The 19,988-nt window shown below is 34.8% G+C and overlaps 1 protein-coding gene across 1 annotated transcript in view; it reads left to right on the top strand.

Moving 5' to 3' along the window:
• Positions 1-3,783, top strand: part of kcnc2 (potassium voltage-gated channel, Shaw-related subfamily, member 2) — a 59,649-nt gene extending 55,866 nt beyond the window's left edge. The window contains exon 4 of the mRNA XM_042721604.1: positions 3,403-3,783. Coding sequence (XP_042577538.1) covers positions 3,403-3,506 — 104 coding nt within the window. The 3' untranslated portion in view covers positions 3,507-3,783. The remainder of the gene's footprint in view (positions 1-3,402) is intronic.
• The last annotated feature ends 16,205 nt before the right edge of the window (positions 3,784-19,988 follow it).

Raw genomic sequence — 19,988 nt, 5'->3', positions numbered from 1 at the left:
AGCAAATCATTGAATCATCCACAAATTATTTGTTCAAACACACTGACTCATTCAGGAACAAACTAAGTGATGTGTTTATGAGTGAATCATTGAATTATTCACAAACAGTTCCTTCAAAAACACAAATTTGTTCAACAAGTGACTTGTGAGTCACTGAATCATCCATGCAATCGTTTTTGTTCAGAAACTAATCAAGAGAATGCACTCTCACTGACAATTTTGAAAATGTTCATTTATGAAACTAACATTGATTTATTTGTGTATTTTTGTTTTAATATAGCATACCTGTAAATCAGAGATAAGTGCATACGTTGAATTCACAGTATCCAAACCACTATCTACTGTTTACACTGTGTAAGTAACATCTACCTTCCTTTACATGTACTCGAGTGTATCCTGCCTACTTGAGCCTGATTTAAGCTGCTGTGTGTATGTGTTCAAGAAGGGAGATATTGCATCATTTGTAGTGCTGGATCTTTAACCAGCCAACAGGAGTGTGTCTAATCGTAGCTCGAGAGTTTCTGCAAGCGTTTCCCTTTTTCACAGTCACAGGAAATCCAGCACTAAGTGGCGTTTTAGATCCAATCTGAACAAAATCACCCCGAGCGGTGAAAGACAGAGATGGATGTTGAATAGCAGCTTCAGGCTAATAGACGCTCGACCAGATGAGCAGCAGAGAGACAATCTCCTGCAGACGTGCAACTGAGAGTCTGTATATATTATTATATCTGAAAACCAGTAGTCATTGAATTTAATAGTTTGGGTTCTGTTGTAAATTTTAACATTAAATATTATAGTCTTATACCAACTGAGAGCATAGTGTAACAGCAGGAGTCTGCAAAATAAATTTAGGGCCCTATGATTTCTGAAATGCGGAAAATGTTGACGGAATCAAGTCATAAAAATGGAATTTACTGAATAAATTTGGCAAATTTTGGATGAATAAATTAAAAGAAGGGCTCTTAATCAGCTTAATTGCTATTAAAATATGGAGTTAAGAAGTTATAAAGTAAATATGAAACAATAGAAAGCTATAATCAAATCAAACTCAAATATCTTCATGACAACTTTTGGTTTAACTTGAAGAAATTGTGACAGAAACATATTACTATTGTACAGCAGAAAGTACTTCACACAATAATATTAATAATAATAATAATAATAATAATAATACAATTATTCAAACTTTACTTTACTAAACCTCTGATGTGCAGCACTTTGTTTGCCAGAAAATAAAATTAATTAAATTTTCATTTGATTACATTTTAAAGCATTAAGTCTTTTGTTAATGTCTTGTCCTTTCATTTCATTACCACCTTTTTGAAAATAAATGTTTATTAAATCATAAATCCAGACATATTAAATCAGACAACACAGAATTTCTAATAAAAAAAACATTTCATAGCGCCCTATTATTGTAAACATTTTAATAAATTAAGTTGTTAAAGTTTTATGAATTCAATTGATTAGACATGCTTATGCTTTTTAATTATTACAATTTAATTAAACCATTAAATTGAAAAAAAAAATTGAGAAAAAGCAGATTTCATAGGGCCCTTAACTTCTAATTAATTGTTGTCATTTTTTTTATAAACTGTAAATTGTATACATAGTTTTATTTCAATTAATTAGACATGTTTTTATTACTACAGTTTAATTTAACCATTTAAACAGAGTCCAGAAAAATTAAATGGGAAAAGAAAAAAAAATTAGAAATATTAAAACCAATTATATCATTATTTTAATTATGAAGGGGCCCTTGAATGAATAATTACTAAATATACTATATACTAAAAATATGAAATACACTGTGTATATATATTTCATTATATATTTAAAACAGGAAGACAACAGAATGAATGTTTGTGTTCACAGCATGATGCTCGTTCTTGCCCCCTATTTTGGGATTTGGAAATGTCAGGGGTGATTTTGGGTATTGTGAGCGACCTTTTACCAAATTGGATGTGCTGCAAATGAGCAGGCATTTCGAATGTGTGATGTCTTCTTCCAGTGATCTGACAGGATCTTATCTTGGGCAAGACGATAAATTTGGAGTCTTCTGAGAGCCGGGTCTGCAGCTCTGAGCTAAAAGTGTGTGGCGCCCCGGCCGCTGGCTGTGAAGAAATGTTCCAGCGCTGCCTGTAAGACTTTCACATCAGCTGTCTCGCTGCTTCTTAAAGACCACACGTGATGCTGCTGAATATTCCCTGGTGTGAGGTGCTTCATGCATATGCATGAGAATAAAGACAATTAGACATGCTCATATTCATGCATATTTAAATATGATGCTGAAACTGTAAACACACTTTTACGTAGGTCAGTGTTGCTTGCAGCTGCCACAGCAAAAAGACGTATTTTATTTATGACATTTAAAAACACGCTGTTTTTGCAGCTTTACTCTCTAGCTGCTCTGAAAGATTCAATTCATTACACTGATTCAAAATGCTTTTTGAACGATTCCAGAAAAGAACTGCTCAAAATAATAATTTCTTTATGAATCAGTCTACACAGATTTGTGGCTGTTAAAACAGTAATATTATAAAATATTTTTGTTTTTACTGTATTCTTCACCAAATCAGCATATTAGAATGATTTCTGAAGATCATGTGACACAAGACTGGAGTAATGATGCTGAAAAATATTGTTTTGTTTTTTTGTTTATTTTTTTTTATTAAACAATTAAAAAAAAAAAAAAAAAAACGTTTGATTTCTGAAGATCATGTGTAAGATTTTTTGATTGATTTTTGTTAAAATTATTTGTGAATTGGTTATAATATTATTGCTTATTTTTAAGGTTTTTGCTGTTTTTCAGATTTTTTTTACATGCAGATTTAATATGTTTAATGTCTGAATTCAGTGTAAATAGAAGACAGAAATACAATGAAGAAAGAAAGACACAAACAAAGATCTGAACTCGTGCAGACTGATTCATAAACAAATGATTCTTACAAAAGGTCATTTTAACCTTTTAGGAATCATTCAGAAAGACTCAAGAATTCTTGATTTGAATCATTCTAATGAATCGTTAACTGAATTATTCAGTGGATCTAGTGAATGAATCTACAAATACAGGTTGTCCTGGACTGGATAAGGCTTTAAATAGTGTCATGCGATTCAGCTTTAAAATTTGTCCAGAATAAGGATGTTGTGGATCTTTAGTGCACCGATTTGATCTTAAAGTGCATTGGTTTCACAGCAGAGATCACGTCATCATGTGTTGCAATGGTTGGTGAAGAAAAGAGTATAACTCAGTTCTGCTCTCTGTTAAAAGGAGAGTGTTGTATAAGAGCCAAGACTGAGACTGAAACTTTCATGAAGCTTCTTAAATACTTTAGCTGGATGTTGGAGGTGAGAGAAGAGAGGCTCAAAGAGAGAAACACAGCAGGCTTTTTTCTTTTTCAGACCGCAAATGTGTGTTCGTCGTTTCCGGCAGAATTCTCGAGCAGACGTCTGCGAGATCTTTACACGAGAGCGGCTGCATCCATCACACTCGCCGAATCGGCTGAAAACAAACCGAGCCATTCACTGACCCGCTTCTGCAGCTGGAAGCAAAGTGGCTTTAGACAGAAACAATGGAGAGATGATTCTTTTATCTGCGGTTGGCTTAAAATGGACTGATGTATCGCCAGGCCAGTATTTGCCCGTTTTGAGATTATCAGCGTTGGTTTTGCCCATTTGGACGATTAACAGAAGCGTTTCTTGTGTCAGATCCAAAGTCTACAGAGGGCTTTGTCAATAGATAATCCACAATTTGCATGAATAAAATAAAGCCTGTTTTAAGATTTTGTGCATATTGAGAAAAATGGCATAAGTCACAGGAGTGACTAAGTATTTTCTTTTTGTGCAAAGTATAATTTCATTTAACTTTAAAAAATGATGCAGACATGTTGGTGTAAAAAAAAAATACTGTTGGATTTAACAATTTTCACTCAAAAATACATTGAATTAAAGTTTATGAAGTAGAAAGAAAAGTTGTATTTTTATTTTTTTTTTGCTTTCATTTTAAATGAGTTTTTAGTCTGTGTACACCATGTCTGTGTAGTTTTTATTTCCGTTTTAGTTATGTTAGATTTTTGTTTATTTTATTTTAAGGTAAACTAAATTAAAATGAAAAATGTTGCTTTGGCAACTAGCTTTTTAGTTTCATTAATGTTTATTATGTGCATTAAAGTGTTAAACGTTCTGGTTTTAAAGGACAGCATTTATTTTATTTTGTTTTACACTGAATGTGGTTCTTTATTGCAGATTGTACAAATAATTAATGGATTTCTAGTTCTCAGCATGCAGTGGAAGAGTAAATGTTGAAATTAAGTGTTATTTTATTTGTTTGAACAAAACTGAAGAATTATTAATGTTTAATTTTTAATGTTCTGGTGATATGATTTAGAGTCTTTGAGGTTAAGGGCGTTTGTTGAGGACGGATGTTAAATGTGGCAGCAGAGGAATGGAGTGATGTGACGGTCAGATGATGGACGGGTCACACATTCCATGAGGTCAGACTCAGAGGTGCGTCACTCATTGACATGCCATTTGTAAAGACGGTTATGAAGAATTGCATGTCCGTCTTTAACACACACACATTTATCAGTTCTGAAGGGTTTTTATGAGGAGCGTTAAGAGAAAATGGTGCCAGTGAAAATAGCTTCACCAACGGCCTCAACAATCATCCTCAACAACCTGAGAGTCAGAAAATAACATCAGGTCAAGAAAATACAATCAGATATAGAGGCATCACGATAGCTTCTGTTCAGTCTTTATTGAAACCACAAATATCTTTAATTGACCACAAATATTACCTTTTTTATTTTATTTATTTTATTGTGTCTGTATATCAAATTCATTAATGGATCCAATTTTAATTGACTACAAATATCAATGACATAATTTTGGCATTTTTCTTTCATATTTTCTTTTATCATTTCTTTTATTTTATTTCTGTACATCACATTCTTTTTTGCAATTTATTTTAATTAACCACAAATATCTTTCTTTTATGTATAATTTTTGTGTTTTTTCCCCATTATATTCTATTTGCTTTTTTTATGCAATTTTTCTTTCATACTTTATTGTAATTTATTTTGTGTCTGTCCATCAAACTCTGGATCTATGACTAAATAAAGCATTAGTATTCACTGAGGTAGAATATAAATTAAAATTTTACACACACACACACACACATATAGTTTCAGTTGGTCACTAATGGTTTACAGTCGTCACAGAGGTCAGTATGAGTCCATGTTTTGTTACTGCGATCGTCTCCTCCATTGATGGCATCTTATGGGCAGCATTTTCAGCTCTGCCATACGGAGGAGCCGTGCCTGAGGAGGACGCCATCTGCCCGGCCTCCTCTCTCACTGTCATTAACACCTTCTTTTTATAGCAGAGAGAATTGGGGGCGGACAAGTTTAATGCTCTGAAACCACTGTTGCACGATGTTTCTCTGCGCAAACACAGTGATGCACTCACACACTTCCTCAATACCGTTTCCAGAATCAGTCCGTAGTGCATCTCCTCATGCTGTTACTCTGAACATTTCCTTCATTTAGAAATCTATGGTTTGTGAAATGAGATCCTAGAAGGAATATGGCAGCATGCCAGAAAGTTCCCAGAACTCCTAAAAGCTGCATAGCAACACCTTAGCAACCACATAGCAATGCTCTAGGAGAATGGCAGGATGCCAAAATTTTCTCATAACCCCTGACAACAACAAAGCAACATCCTAGTAACTGTGTAACATTGCTCTGGCATCATATAAAACTCTGGTGTATAGAGTTTTACATTACAAAGCACAATTACATTTCTAATAGGTTTTATTTTATAATTAGGTTTGATCTGGGAGTCTGATTAGCTGTGCTGTGGCTCATGTCAGGACTGGGAAGAAAACACACCTCCACACCTCTGAGAGAGGAACAGACCAGTGTGTGTACGAGCCCAGCGATCGTTTGCTTTCTCAGCCCGTGACCAATCCTGTTAATACATGTAAGATAAGACAGCATTGATAACCACTACACACACACACAGTTCATACTCTTATCTCAGATAACACACTCTTTGGATTTGGTTATATCATACATTTTTAGCATTTCATTTTACTTGTTGGTACAGTTTTGCGCCAAAGTTAGATCTTTGTTTAGTTATGTATTTTTAGGACTTAGCAAATATGTCTTCAAAGGCGACTCTTCATATGTGAAATGAAAACTGTTACGTGTTTAAATGCATTAATTTGTCTGTTCAGAACAGGCCATTTTTGCAGTTGAGTCTTAATTAATAATTTGAATGGATTACAAAAAGAAATATTCATCGGAGGCGGGTGGGAGAGACTACATCACTAAACAGATGGAGAATCAGTGATAAATAAACATGCTCTTCATGCAGCCATGCACACACACCTGTCTGCACACACACCTGTCTGCACACACACACACACACACACAGTCAGAGAATTGCAGGTGGTTTATGCTGGTGTTCCCATTTTAATTCTGATTCACAAGCTCTCAGTTTGGAAGCGGGAAATGTTTTATGAAAACAATTAGGAAAAAGTTCATGGCTGCGTGCCAAAAGTTCTCAAAACCCCTAACAACCACATAGCAACACCCTAGCAGGACACTGTTAGGAGAATGTTTCTCATTGTGCCTGCTGTAGTATATCAGATGAGATATGAACCGACAGATTTATTAAGAAAAGTCTGTAATCCAAACGCTGACATCCTGATATGAACTCAAATGACCTGAACTGCTCCACATTCATTTTATAACCTTACTGGATGACAACTATTGACCCATTTGAGTCTATTTTAGGAATTTCAGAGAAATATCTGAGACGAAGGTGGAACTGAGCTGAATTCTGATCAGTCTGATCACTCAGAGCCTGCTCTGGAAGGCTGTTAATATTTGTTCTGTAATTTTCAGACACCAATTACGGCAGTCCTGAGACATTCAGAGCAGCGATTACAGATGTTTTAGCCCCAAATGAACAAATACAGATGCAGGTAGAAAGGCCTCAGATGCTTTGACATGCAGTCAGACTGAGCGATCTGTGAGGATGGAAATAGTCTTGCATGCTGTCAGTGAGAGTGATGACTCGGACCTGATGGACAAACTGGAAAACAGGTCATCCAGGGACCACACACACACACACACTCCCACTCTCACACACACAGACATATGCATACACAAACACACACAAACACACACACAGGTCATCCAGGGACCACACACACACACACACTCACACTCTCAGACACGCATGCACACACGTGTACACATATACACACACACATGGGGGGACACACACACACACATACTTGCATTTGTAGTTTATGGGGGCTCTCCACAGGCGTAATGGTTTTTATACTGAAATATATACTTTATACATTAAACTGTATTTTCTATTGCCCTACACCAACCCTGCACCTAAACCTACCCCTTACAGAAAACTACTAGCAATGTTTGAATTTCATAAAACACTGTTTTGTTTGTTTTATAAGCCTTTTGTTTTGTCTTTATACACATTTGTGTCCTCATGAACCATATATACAAGTACAGACACACACACACATGCGTATGCAATCATACACACACATGCATGCATGCACACACTCACTCACACACACATATGTGACCCTGGAGCACAAAACCAGTCTTAAGTCACTGGGGTATATTGTTAGCAATAGCCAAAAATACATTGTATGGGTCAAAATTATCGATTTTTTTTTCAATGCCAAAAATTATTAGGATATTAAGTAAAGATCATGTTCCCTGAAGATATTTTGTAAATTTCCTACCGAAAATATATCAAAACTATATCTTTGATTAGTAATATGCATTGCTATAACTTCATTTGAACAACTTTTTTAAAGGTTTTTTTATTATTTTTTATTTTTTTTTTGCATCATATTATTGATTTTTTTATAGTTGTTTTTTATCGAAATATTGTTTTATGATAATAATAATCAAATCATTGGGGGGATTATTTTTTATTCTTTTTTATGATGTATAACTCTCAATTTCGAAAAATGTACACTTAAGACTGGTTTTGTGGTCCAGGGTCAAATATATGCGCGTGCACACACTCACTCTCTCACTCACACACATGCACACACACTTGCACACTCTTCAGAATGCTGTGCCAGCCAGGGAAAGCCTGAGCGCGGAGTGTGTGTGTGTGTGTATGTGATGTCGACCTTCACGGCTTGAGTTTGGTTATGGGGTTACAGTCTTTTCAAAGCAGCGCATGGAATGAAGAATGAACTAGCAGCATCTCAAGGCTTCACTATTGTACTCAGTAAAGCAAGTAGCCTGGTTACTATGGCGATATGAAGATTAAAAAGGGATGTAACCGATGGAACACCTGTTCGTGAAGCTGACATGAGAAAACCTCACTGAACTGCCAGCTCCAGATAGTGTTTCTGCAGCAGTTTAGATTGACAGAAATATTTGTGTGATTTACAGAACTGGGGACTTTTTGTTTCTGCCACAGAATAAAAAAAAATAGAAATTGCGATATGTAGTATCAGCTGATATTTTATCTAGCAATTCTGACTTTTCTCAGAATTGTGAGATATGAATCAAAAAGAAATATAAACTCATAAAAGTCAGAATTGTGAGATGAAAAGTTTCAATTACCTTTTTAAAATTTACTTTTTAAATTCCATACATATTTTACTATGTACTCCGTAAAAAAACAATATTTATTAAAACAATATTATTGCAATATGTTTTACAAGAAAACACTGTTTTAGTCTTTAAAATTTCATGTTTAATGCAGTGTGTTACTTTCTGTTTTTTCATAATTATTAGTGAAATTTACTAGCAGTTTCTGAGTAAAAATGGTTTAACAGTAGATCCTACACCAACTCCCTTCAGTGTATGTTATATTGGTGATTTTCAATGAACACGATTCCTGCGATAGGAAACAAGCGAAATGATTCATTTAAACCATTCAGAGCAAGTGCATACTGTAAATATCAAGATACAGTATATATCCTGAATCTTGTCAAAAGACTGAAATATGTTGAATATTGGTAGAAAATCAGCTGGTGCTCACTGTGAGTTTATTTTCCAGTGCACATGTTGTTCAGAATCCCGTATGCGTATAGAATGAGAAATGAGTGTCATTTTGATGAAAGCGCAGGTGTGGAGGTCTGCGTGAGGTGACTGTAAATATTTATTCCAGAGGTTAAAGGTCAGCGCGCTACAGCTGAATAAAACAGCATTCAACACAAACCCTCGTTATTATGCAACATTTGTCGACTTCCAGCTGAAAATGTATTTATGCTGTTGTGTTTGTGCCTCATGGATTAATCATGAGCGAGTGCTTGAATATGAGCATTTCAAAGCTTGCTTTGACTGACGGGAGAGTTTGGTAGTTTGGTTATTCATTGCTGTCCAGAAGCTCGGACACAAGGAGCTGCAGAAGATGTCTGAGGGTTTGCTGATTGGTAAACAAATGCATGTGTTTTGAATGAATAATCAGGTTTGTGGCCACAGTAATGCTTGACCTTGAATAAGTGAGGATATGAGTTTGTCATATTGATTGTGATGGAATGCTTCATTATATTTATATACTGTGGGGTTTTTTTAACAATAGCACGTCCAAAACTATTTTTATGAAGCTGTTTGTTAGGGTTGATACATACAGTAACTGTCAATAGACATTTAACCATGACTTTTATTGCATTTTATTGGAATTAAACATGGTGAAATGTGTTAAACAGCATACTAGGCTCTTATTGGAGAGGAAATGGCTTAAATCAAGAAACTCTACCGACCTCAGTGTGTATCAGTCTCTCCTCTCTTCCTTCTCTGCAAACGTCTTCACTGCTAAAACATCATATTACCACGACAAGATTAACAACTGTTGTGACGCTCGGACACTCTTCAAAACCTTCTCTTCTCTTCTTAATCCGCCTCCACCTCCTCCTCAATCGACTCTTACAGCTGATGACTTTGCAGTTTTCTTCACAAATAAGACAAGAACCATCAGTGACCAATTCTCCACACCGGAGACTGAGGATAACTTCACAACGACTAATGCTCGCTCGTTCTCCTCCTTCTCTCCACTCTCAGAGACGGACGTTTCCAAACTTATCCTCTCCAGTCATCCTACTACTTGCCCACTGGATCCGATCCCCACTCACCTCCTTAAAGCGATTTCTTCTTCAGTCATACCTTCACTTACTCACATTATCAACTCCTCTCTTCACTCTGGAACATTTCCCTCAGCATTTAAGCAGGCTCGGGTAACCCACTGCTGAAGAAACCATCTCTAAATCCAGCACTTCTAGAAAACTACAGACCGGTATCCCTTCTTCCATTCATTGCAAAGACACTCGAACGAGCTGTGTTCAACCAGCTCTCTATGTTTCTTGTACAGAACAACCTCCTGGACCGCAATCAATCTGGCTTCAAAAGTGGCCACTCAACTGAGACTGCCCTGCTCTCGGTTACTGAAGCCCTGCGACTGGCAAGAGCAGCTTCAAAATCCTCAGTGCTCATTTTGCTGGTCCTGTCTGCTGCTTTTGACACTGTTAATCACCAGATTCTCCTATCCACCCTCAGAAAGATGGGCATCTCTGGAACCGCACTCCAGTGGCTTAACTCCTACCTGTCTGATAGATCCTTCATGGTGTCTTGGAGGGGTGAAGTTTCTAAGTCACAACAACTTGCTACTGGGGTTCCTCAAGGCTCAGTACTTGGACCGCTTCCTCTTCTCCATCTACATGACGTCATTAGGATCTGTCATTCAGAAGCATGGCTTTTCCTATCACTGCTACGCTGATGACACTCAACTCTACTTCTCATTCCAACCAGATGACCCGACGGTAGTTGCTCGCATTTCAGCCTGTCTGAGTGACATTTCTAGCTGGATGAATGACCATCACCTTCAGCTCAACCTTACTAAGACTGAACTGCTGGTGGTTCCAGCTAACCCATCGTTTCATCACAACTTCTCTATACAGCTGGTTTTGTCAACCATAACTCCTTTCAGGACAGCCAGAAACCTAGGAGTTGTGATGGATCATCAGTTAAGCTTCACAGACCATATTGCTACAACGACCCGGTCCTGTAGATTTGCCTTATTCAACATTAGGAAGATTAGACCCTTCCTGTCAGAGCAATCCACCCAACTTCTTGTCCAAGCTCTTGTTCTCTCCAGACTGGACTATTGCAATGCTCTCCTGGCGGGCCTTCCTGTATGTACTATCAAGCCTCTACAACTGATCCAGAATGCCGCAGCGAGGGTTGTCTTCAATGAGCCGAAAACAGCCCATGTTACTCCTCTCCTCATCAGGTTACACTGGCTACCAGTAGCCGCTCGCATCAAATTCAAGGTACTGATGCTTGCCTACAAAACGACCACTGGCACGGCGCCAACTTACCTAAACTCACTATTTCAATCTTATGCGCCCTCCAGAAGTTTGCGCTCTGCAAGTGAACGACGCCTTGTGTTGCCATCCCAAAGAGGTTCAAAATCACTCTCACGGACTTTTTCCTGGACTTCTCCCAGCTGGTGGAATGACCTCCCGATCTCAATTCGAACAGCTGAGTCTTTACTCATTTTGATAAAACATCTAAAGACTCATCTTTTTCGCCTGCACTTAACCAACTAATACTAGTACTTACTTTTTTTCTTTTTCTTTTCTATCATATTCCAAAAAAAAAAACGAACAAAAAAAAAAACCCTGGCTACGTGTTCTGTCTAACTAACTGACTAACTGAGACTTGTCATAGCACTTGTATACCGTTGTTGTTTTCTCGTTGATCTGATTGTTTCTACTGTTCTCATTTGTAAGTCGCTTTGGATAAAAGCGTCTGCTAAATGATTAAATGTAAATGTAAATGTAAATGTTATTGGTAGCCGAAAGCACCACACAATTAGCCAAAATGTTTAATAAGCATGCATCATCATTATTATTATTATTATTATTATTATTATTATTATTATTATTATTACATATTTTACTTAGTAGATCCCCCCAACAAATCATCCAACAAAAAATATACTATTATAATAGAAAAACCAAAATGATTATAAATAAAATATTAATATAATATAAAATTTAGATAATTTTTTTTCAGTATTTTTCCAACAAAACACAGAACATCCAACAAAATAAAACATTAAATAAATAATAAAATATTTAATAAATTAAAATAATATTTTATTTGAAAGATCAAATCAACAATTTTTTACTTATGAGTTTATATATTTAAAAAAATACTTTATATATATATATATATATATATATATATATATATATATATATATATATATATATATATAGGCAATATATATACATGACACTTTATATAGCATTACTGATGTTTGAAAAGTGAGGTTTGTACTAAAATACAATTAATTAATTACTCTTAGTTTCTCTTTTTTTAATATTAATATTTTGAAAATGTTTTTGATATATAATGTTTCAATATTTTAAATACTGTAATTTCCCAAGAAAACAAAACATCCTACAAAATGTCGTATTTTAATTGATAAATCAAAATGAAAATAAATTAACTTGTAAATTTACATTTATGCATTTCCATATATTTACAAAATACATCCAAACAGTACCTTTGCATGATACAGCATTATTGACGGCTGGAAAGTGAAGTTTGAACTGATTTACAGTAGGTCACTCAGATGTGTGTGTGTGTGTGTGTGTGTGTGTGTGTGTGTGTGTGTGTGTGTGTGTGTGTGTGTGTGTGTGTGTGTGTTTGTGTGCGTGTCCCATATCACATTAAAAACTCAATGAGTGCATCGTTTTGCGCAGCTATAAGTCCAGGCCGATTACGGCGGCTGGTTGCTATAGTGATGCAGTCAGTCAAAGCTAAAACCATCTCCATGTGTTACTTTACATCATTTGTCACTTTGGATTATCCACGTCTTGCTCTGAGAGCGAGTGCTCTGCATTCTTGAGGACTTTTTAATGTGGGAGAGCTCCGCGTTACTCCAGCGGCTGATACGAGCGCCGGAGGAACCTGCAGAGTGACTCTTCTGCAAATATTAGCTCATGAAATCTCTGAAGCACTCGCTGATGATGATGAGATAATCAGGAGTTTGACTACAGGAACGTCAGCTGATTTGTGCTTCTGATTCACCACAAACAAATACAGTGAGTTTACTGTAAATATACATAACAAAAATCATTAATATTATAATGTCTGTAACACACTCTTGTAACTATACAGGCTGATTGCCAAGTATTCATACAAATAATGACAACAAAGAGACATTAGAATAGAATTAGAATAAGGTGGCAAGTAGCTAATACAGTTTTTAATAAATAAATTAATAAAATTACATTTTTTTTATTTTCCCTAATATTAATAATAAATATAAACATTTATTAGTAATTTATTAATTATTAAAATGATTAAAGTTTAAAATTAAATTATATTATAATATCTATATATTCTTAATGTTTTGTGGAAAGTATGATCATTTTTTGGGGGGATTCTGGATTTCTGAATAGAAAGTTCAAAAGATCAGCATTTATTTGAAACCTTATATAACATTGTAATTGACTTAATTGTCACACTTGATACTGGGCTGCACAACTGTTTTCAGTATTGACAATAATCAGAAATGTTTCTTGAGCAGCAAATCAGCATATTAGAATGATTTCTGAAGATCATGTGACACTGAAGACTGCAGTAATGATGCTGAAAATTCAGCTCTGATCACGAGAATAAATTACATTTTAACAGATGTTCACATAGCCATTTTGAATTGTAAAAATATTTCAAAATTTTTACTGTATTTCTGATCAAATAAATGCAGCCTTGCTGAGCAGAAGAGACTTCTTTCAAAAACGTATTATAAAATATTGTAATTAATCCAAACTGTGTAGTATGTAGTATACAGTATATACTATGATTTTGCTCCAAACAGTTTCTGGAGCGGCGTGTGCAGCGTACTGTACGCTCACAGACAGTTCAGCTCACAAGCGTTTCACTAATGAACCAATTAATGTTTAACACACCAGCCGTGCAGATTATGAGCAATTTGTTTGACAAATGAAAGCTCTCAAAGACAGTTCAGCTAGCTAGATTTTAGTTTATGTATCACACACACACACACACACAGGGATCAAATCCTCAGTATTCAGAGGCGTTTGAGGCACATTTTGCTCAGAGATCATGGCGCTCCTCATCCTCTCTTTCAGTCTCCAGCTGATGTGTTTGGGTCTGTTCACACCAGTGACCAAATGAAGCAGATTTAATGAGTGAGTCTCTGTATGCATTACTCGCTCTTTCACAGCTGCACTCATGGTAAAAGATTGTAAAACTGTGACGGTAAAAACCTGCTGGTTGTCTATACTCTATACTGGGACATTTCATATAATTTTATGATGATAATATACCTTTGAATTTTTTTTTTTTTTTTTTTTTGTCATTTTAATATTAGTTTTAGTAATTGTTTAGTAGATATTTTTCTTATGTCTACATGTTTTTATTAATTTTATTTCCATTTTAGTTTCAGTTATTTTAGTACATCAAAATAATATACCTTTTATTATTTTTTTAATTCTTTTTTATAGATTTTATATTTTAATTTTAAAGTTTTTGTAAAATGTTTTTTTTTTTACCATTTTAAGTATTTTTTCTTAAATATGCCTATATAGGTTTTAATAATTTTTATTTCAGTTTTAGCTTTAGTTATTTTAGTACATTAAGATAATATACTTTTTATTTATATTTTGAATATTAATTAAATAATTTTTTATTTTTATACATTTTCATTTTAATTTTAGTTTTTTTTTTTTTTTTTTTTTTTTTTTATTTTTTTTTTTTTTTTTTTTTTTATTTTTGTTTTTTTTGTTTTTTTTTTATTATTAGTTTCAGTTCATTTAGTGCATCAGGTTAAACTAAATTAAAATTAGAAATGTTGCGTTAGAACTACTAAATGTGCCGAAATTGAAAAATGTTTAAGTTTTTAATATTTAATTTCAGGTAATTAGTAATTATTAATTGTAATAATATTAATTCTAATGATATAATTTTTTATGGTTTTTGTTTTAGTTTTAGTTAATCATATTTAACTATAGTGTTTCAACCGTAAAATACTGGTACTTGTATAGTTTGCGGAAGTGAAACCAAACAAGTCATCTTATAATTTACAGTAAAAAAAAAATTATAATTTAATTGTTTTTCATTGAAATAAATGTTTCTCTGTTTTTTCTTATCTGTTATGTACATTAAGGTTGTCATTAAATGAATGTTTGCGGCATTATTTAAGTGTTACCATGAAGCTGTTTTGTGTTTGTGTGTATAGCAAGTTATTAACTGATGTTCTGGAGTGGTGTGGATTATTGTGATGTTTTTATCAGCTGTTTGGACTCTCATTCTGACGGCACCCATTCTCTGCAGAGGATCCATTGGTGAACAAATGATGAAATGCTACATTTTTCCAAATGAAGAAACAAACTCATCTACATCTTGGATGACCTGGGGGTGAGTAAACCTTCAGCAATAGTTCATTTTTGGCTGAACTATTCCTTTAAGAGCATGAGATGGATGATATCACAGATGTGATGCATGATGAAACACATGTTTATGTACTGATTGTGAAATGCAACATGCAGCTTTTTGGTTCCGCTTCCTCCAGAAACGCTTTCAAACATCTTCAAGGTATCTCAACACACTGTTGCCATAGAAACCGTATATATCTCCCAGCGTTTAAACACATACGTGTGCTGAATCCCCAAACACACTCATGGCTTTTAGTCATCCCGCTTTTCTCCAGTGGAGTTTGGAGTTTGCAAACGGCCCTTAAGCCCACCTGGAGACTCGAAGCGCCTCGGCCCAGCTCAGAAGAACAAAACCACTTCAGAGATTTTAATTTGGGATAACAGTGCATCACACAGACACAGAGCCGGACGCGTGATGTCACAAATGAGTTTTCTCTCCGGTGGAAATCCATCACGCGTCTGCTCGCGCTTGATAAGCGATGGAGGAAAACCCCCTCGCTCCCTCCACAGGATAAAAATAGCAGGCTATTAAAAGAACAGAAAAGGAAAGCGCGAGCGGGGCTTCCTCCTGCTGTTTAAAGGAATAGTTCACGCAAAAATGAACATTTACACACCCTCAGACCATCCAAGATGTAGATGAGTTTGTTTCTTCATCAGATTTGGAGAAATGTAGCATTCATCACTTGTTCAACAGTGGATGCTCTGCAGTGAATGGGTGCCGTCAGAATGAGAGTCCAAACAGCTGATAAAAACATCACAATAACCCACACCACTCCAGAACATCAGTTCACATCTGGAGAAGACGAAAGCTGTGTGTCTGGCTCAGTGAATAAGTGTTTCAGTGTTTAAATTCATGCAGCCTGTCTTGTTATTTTTTTATTTGGTAAATAGTCAATTTATAATTAGACTTTTATTCCCATTTTTGCCTGTACTTTTCAATACTGAATGACATATTACTGTCAGTAATCAATATTTATTTTAATTAAACTATTTTGACTAGCATTTTTTAATTATCTTGCGGCAATTAGTGTTATTTTTGTATTTTTTATATACAAATTACTATGAACTAGTATTATGAGCACTAATAATAATAATGACAGCATAAATAGATGTTTTTAATTTTTTAATTTTAATCTTAAAATGTTTTTTTTTTTGTAAATAGTCCATTTTTAATTCAATTTTACTCTTCTTATTATTTTTTTTTTATTCTGTTTTTTTTTTATATGTTTTTTTTCTTTTGAAGTAATTGTTGTTTTATTTTATTTTATTTTAGTTTTTTTTTTATGTTTATTTTATTTTTTCAGTTCTCAGTTTTATTTTTAGTCTTTTTTTGTGCTCTTGTATTTGTTTTTTAAGTATTACTAATAATCTCTAATTTACTTTTATTTCAGTTTTAGTTTCAGTTCACTTCTTAGTTTTGTTTATTTTCAGTAAGTAATTTTAGTGCTTCAACTTAAACATAAATTAGTTGCCAAGGCAACATTTCTAATATTCATTTTTTTTTTATCTTTTTATTTTTATTTGAACTAAATTCCAACAACAACAACACGTTTTAGTTAATGATAATAACCCTAGTTCCAGATCTGTCCAGATGTCTAACCCAAAGTATGATAGTAAAGTAATAGTAAAGACACAATAAATAAGTTTTTATTTAATAAAAATTAATTTGGTAAATTGTCCATTTTATTTGATTTTTCTATTCATACTATTTTTATTAATGTTTTATTTTTTCCAGCTATTTTGAACTCACCTTTTCAATTAGGATCATCTTCTCTGCGAGGAATACATTAGACTTTGGCCTAAATAAGACGTCTTAGAAGACAACGTAAGTTCCTGTAATGTTCCTCCTGCTCCTGTGAAGTGATCTATGTAGTCAGCTGACTGAAAACTGAGCAAATAAAGCTGAACAACATGATTCTGACACTGCTGACACACCGAACACAGACGATGAAGCTGGAATATGTCAGATATGCATGAGTTCGACCTTCTCTTCGTACCCTTCATGAAGGTCTGCTCTCTCTGGACTCTCATTCATCTCTGTTGAGGAACACTGTTTGTATGCAAATCATCTGAGCTTGCAGACTGAATCGGGCTTATAATGGCCTTCCATCTGTCATCACTCGAGCAAAACCTCCCGCTGACACAACCTCATGAAGAGTGTGAGGCTGTCTTACAGTGACTGCATCACCATTAAGGGCTGTTTTTAGGCATGGAACCAATCAGAAGCACCAAAAAGTTGCCGAAAGTGTTTTTTGGGTGGTTGCCAGTTGCTTGGAAAAGTCTAGGATTCAGGACAATAAGGTTCAGATCGCTAACATTATAATCATTAGTAACAGTGATGTTTGACTTCATGCAAAAGTGTCCGCCATGAAACTAGAAATGAGTTACGGGCCAAACTTTGATGTGCAACTCAAAAAAAAAAGTGAGCTAATAATCTGAATTTTGAAAGCATGAAGAGACCACGATTCATTGGTTGTAGGAAGAATAGCATCGAGTGTGTCGTCAGGGATGGAGGTTTGCGTGTGTTTTCTGGCATGTTTCCTGACGTGTGCAGACACTTCTGAACCCGAGGAAATAAGGAGAGGCATGTTGTATCCAAGCAACAGGACGGTTGCCAGGTGACAGACACTGAGGTCCTGAGAGCAGAAAGGGTGTGTCTGGTGTTTCTGTGAGGAGGAGGAATCTCTACTCACCTCTGCGTGCTGAATTAACGCAAGACTTTATGAGATCGCTGGTGAAGTCAGAGAAGATGCAGCAAACATCTTCGGAGCTGAGCATCGATCACTCAGATAATGAGCCTCCCATGATGCTCTGCTCTGATCTGACTCAGCCACACACAAGATCACGTGCTGTTGAGTTTGACATCATTACTGCCCGGTATAATAAAATTACTGGGTTTGAGACACATTTGTATTCGTTTCTTAAAGTATTGAAGGAGTTTCTCTTACCACAGACTTGAATGTTGCCGTTCTCTGAGCACATTTCCACTTAAAGTTTTGTACTATGTGTTATTTACTAATACTAATGGTAACATTTATTGTAATAATGCAGACAAGTCACACTTGTAAAATTTTACACTTGAACTAACAGATATATTTGGTGTGTTGTACTGCCCTCTGGTGGTCAGTGCTGGAACTGTCCCGTGTGCTGCTTCTCAGTGTTCAGCATTGCTTCAATAATTCATCGACTCCTAATCATGAGGTCATTGGCTTTGGTTGCTGTTTTTTGTCATTTCAGTTCAGTTAACAAGAGATCACTTTGCCCCAATATGCCACTTTTTAGACTACAGTACCGTTTTCTATTATTAAACTTATTTCTCGTGTAATTGAATGGATGATGTGCAATATTTGTTGTTTGGAAAAATGATTGTCACACCACAGGAACCAAAAACTTGGGATTAAATCCGCTTTTAATTTCTATGCATCTGTAATGAAATGTGTCAAAAAATAACCTCCATCCTCCAATTGTCAATGTTTGGTAAACTTTTATAATAATGAACAGGGTTATTATAGATAACTAAACCCTAAAAAGCGAACTAAAATGAAAATCAAACATATAAAATCGCATTTTTATTTATTTTATTATTATTACTAAAATAACAAACTGAAATAAAAAAAATGAAACTATACAGACATATTTAAAAAAAAAAAAAAAAAAAAACCTGGCCAAAATTACTTTAATAAACTAAAATGAAAATGGAATGTATAAAAGTAAAAACAAATTCAAAATACTGATAAAACTATCATTTCAAAATTAAAAAAAATATTATAGTATCTCAATAATACTAAAATAACACTGGGTTGGTGAACAGAAAGAAACAACTACAAATGTAATTTGTTTTTAGAGGTTTTTGAAGTGAATTTTTTTTAATGGAGACTTTAAGAAACAGACAGGAGTTTCATTTAAATTTTTAATGATTTTTTTGCCATGCTACAAAAATAGAGTTGGCACCGATGGCAGGGGATGTAATGGTGTACATATCACAAAATACACAATATTCTGTCTTTTTTCAAAAAATACAAACATTTTACTAAACTGATATCAATACCCAATATATCAAATGCAAATATCAAAACTAGTTTCAGTACAACGTCCATAATTGTGAAATACTCGCATAGGAATGTAATCGCGCACACACACACACACACACACACACACACACACACGCACCTAAAAGATCCCGACAATCATTCAGTTCCTCAGATTTGGCAAATGATCTTGATTTTTATTTCATTTGTTTCTAAACCTACTAAGTGTTGTTTTGTACATGTGAACGTTCCTATATTTGCACACTCTCTCAAAAAGGTAGAAAATAACATGATAATAATGCAACTTGAGCATACCATAAACTTTATAATAGAAACTTTACATAAACCGGCTGTCTAGATCAGTCCGTCTGCTCGTAAACAGATTTGTGTTTTGTTTGGAACCCCTTCTGAACATTGGAGCGCGTGCAGACGAGCGATACAATCACATTTGCCGCGCCGCAAACATCCTCCAGCTCCTTCTGAAA

Source organism: Cyprinus carpio, chromosome B4, assembly GCF_018340385.1.
Source record: "Cyprinus carpio isolate SPL01 chromosome B4, ASM1834038v1, whole genome shotgun sequence".
Taxonomy (NCBI): Eukaryota; Metazoa; Chordata; class Actinopteri; order Cypriniformes; family Cyprinidae; genus Cyprinus; species Cyprinus carpio.
The sequence above is the reverse complement of the archived record's forward strand: the minus strand, read 5'-3'. Positions and strand labels throughout refer to the sequence as shown.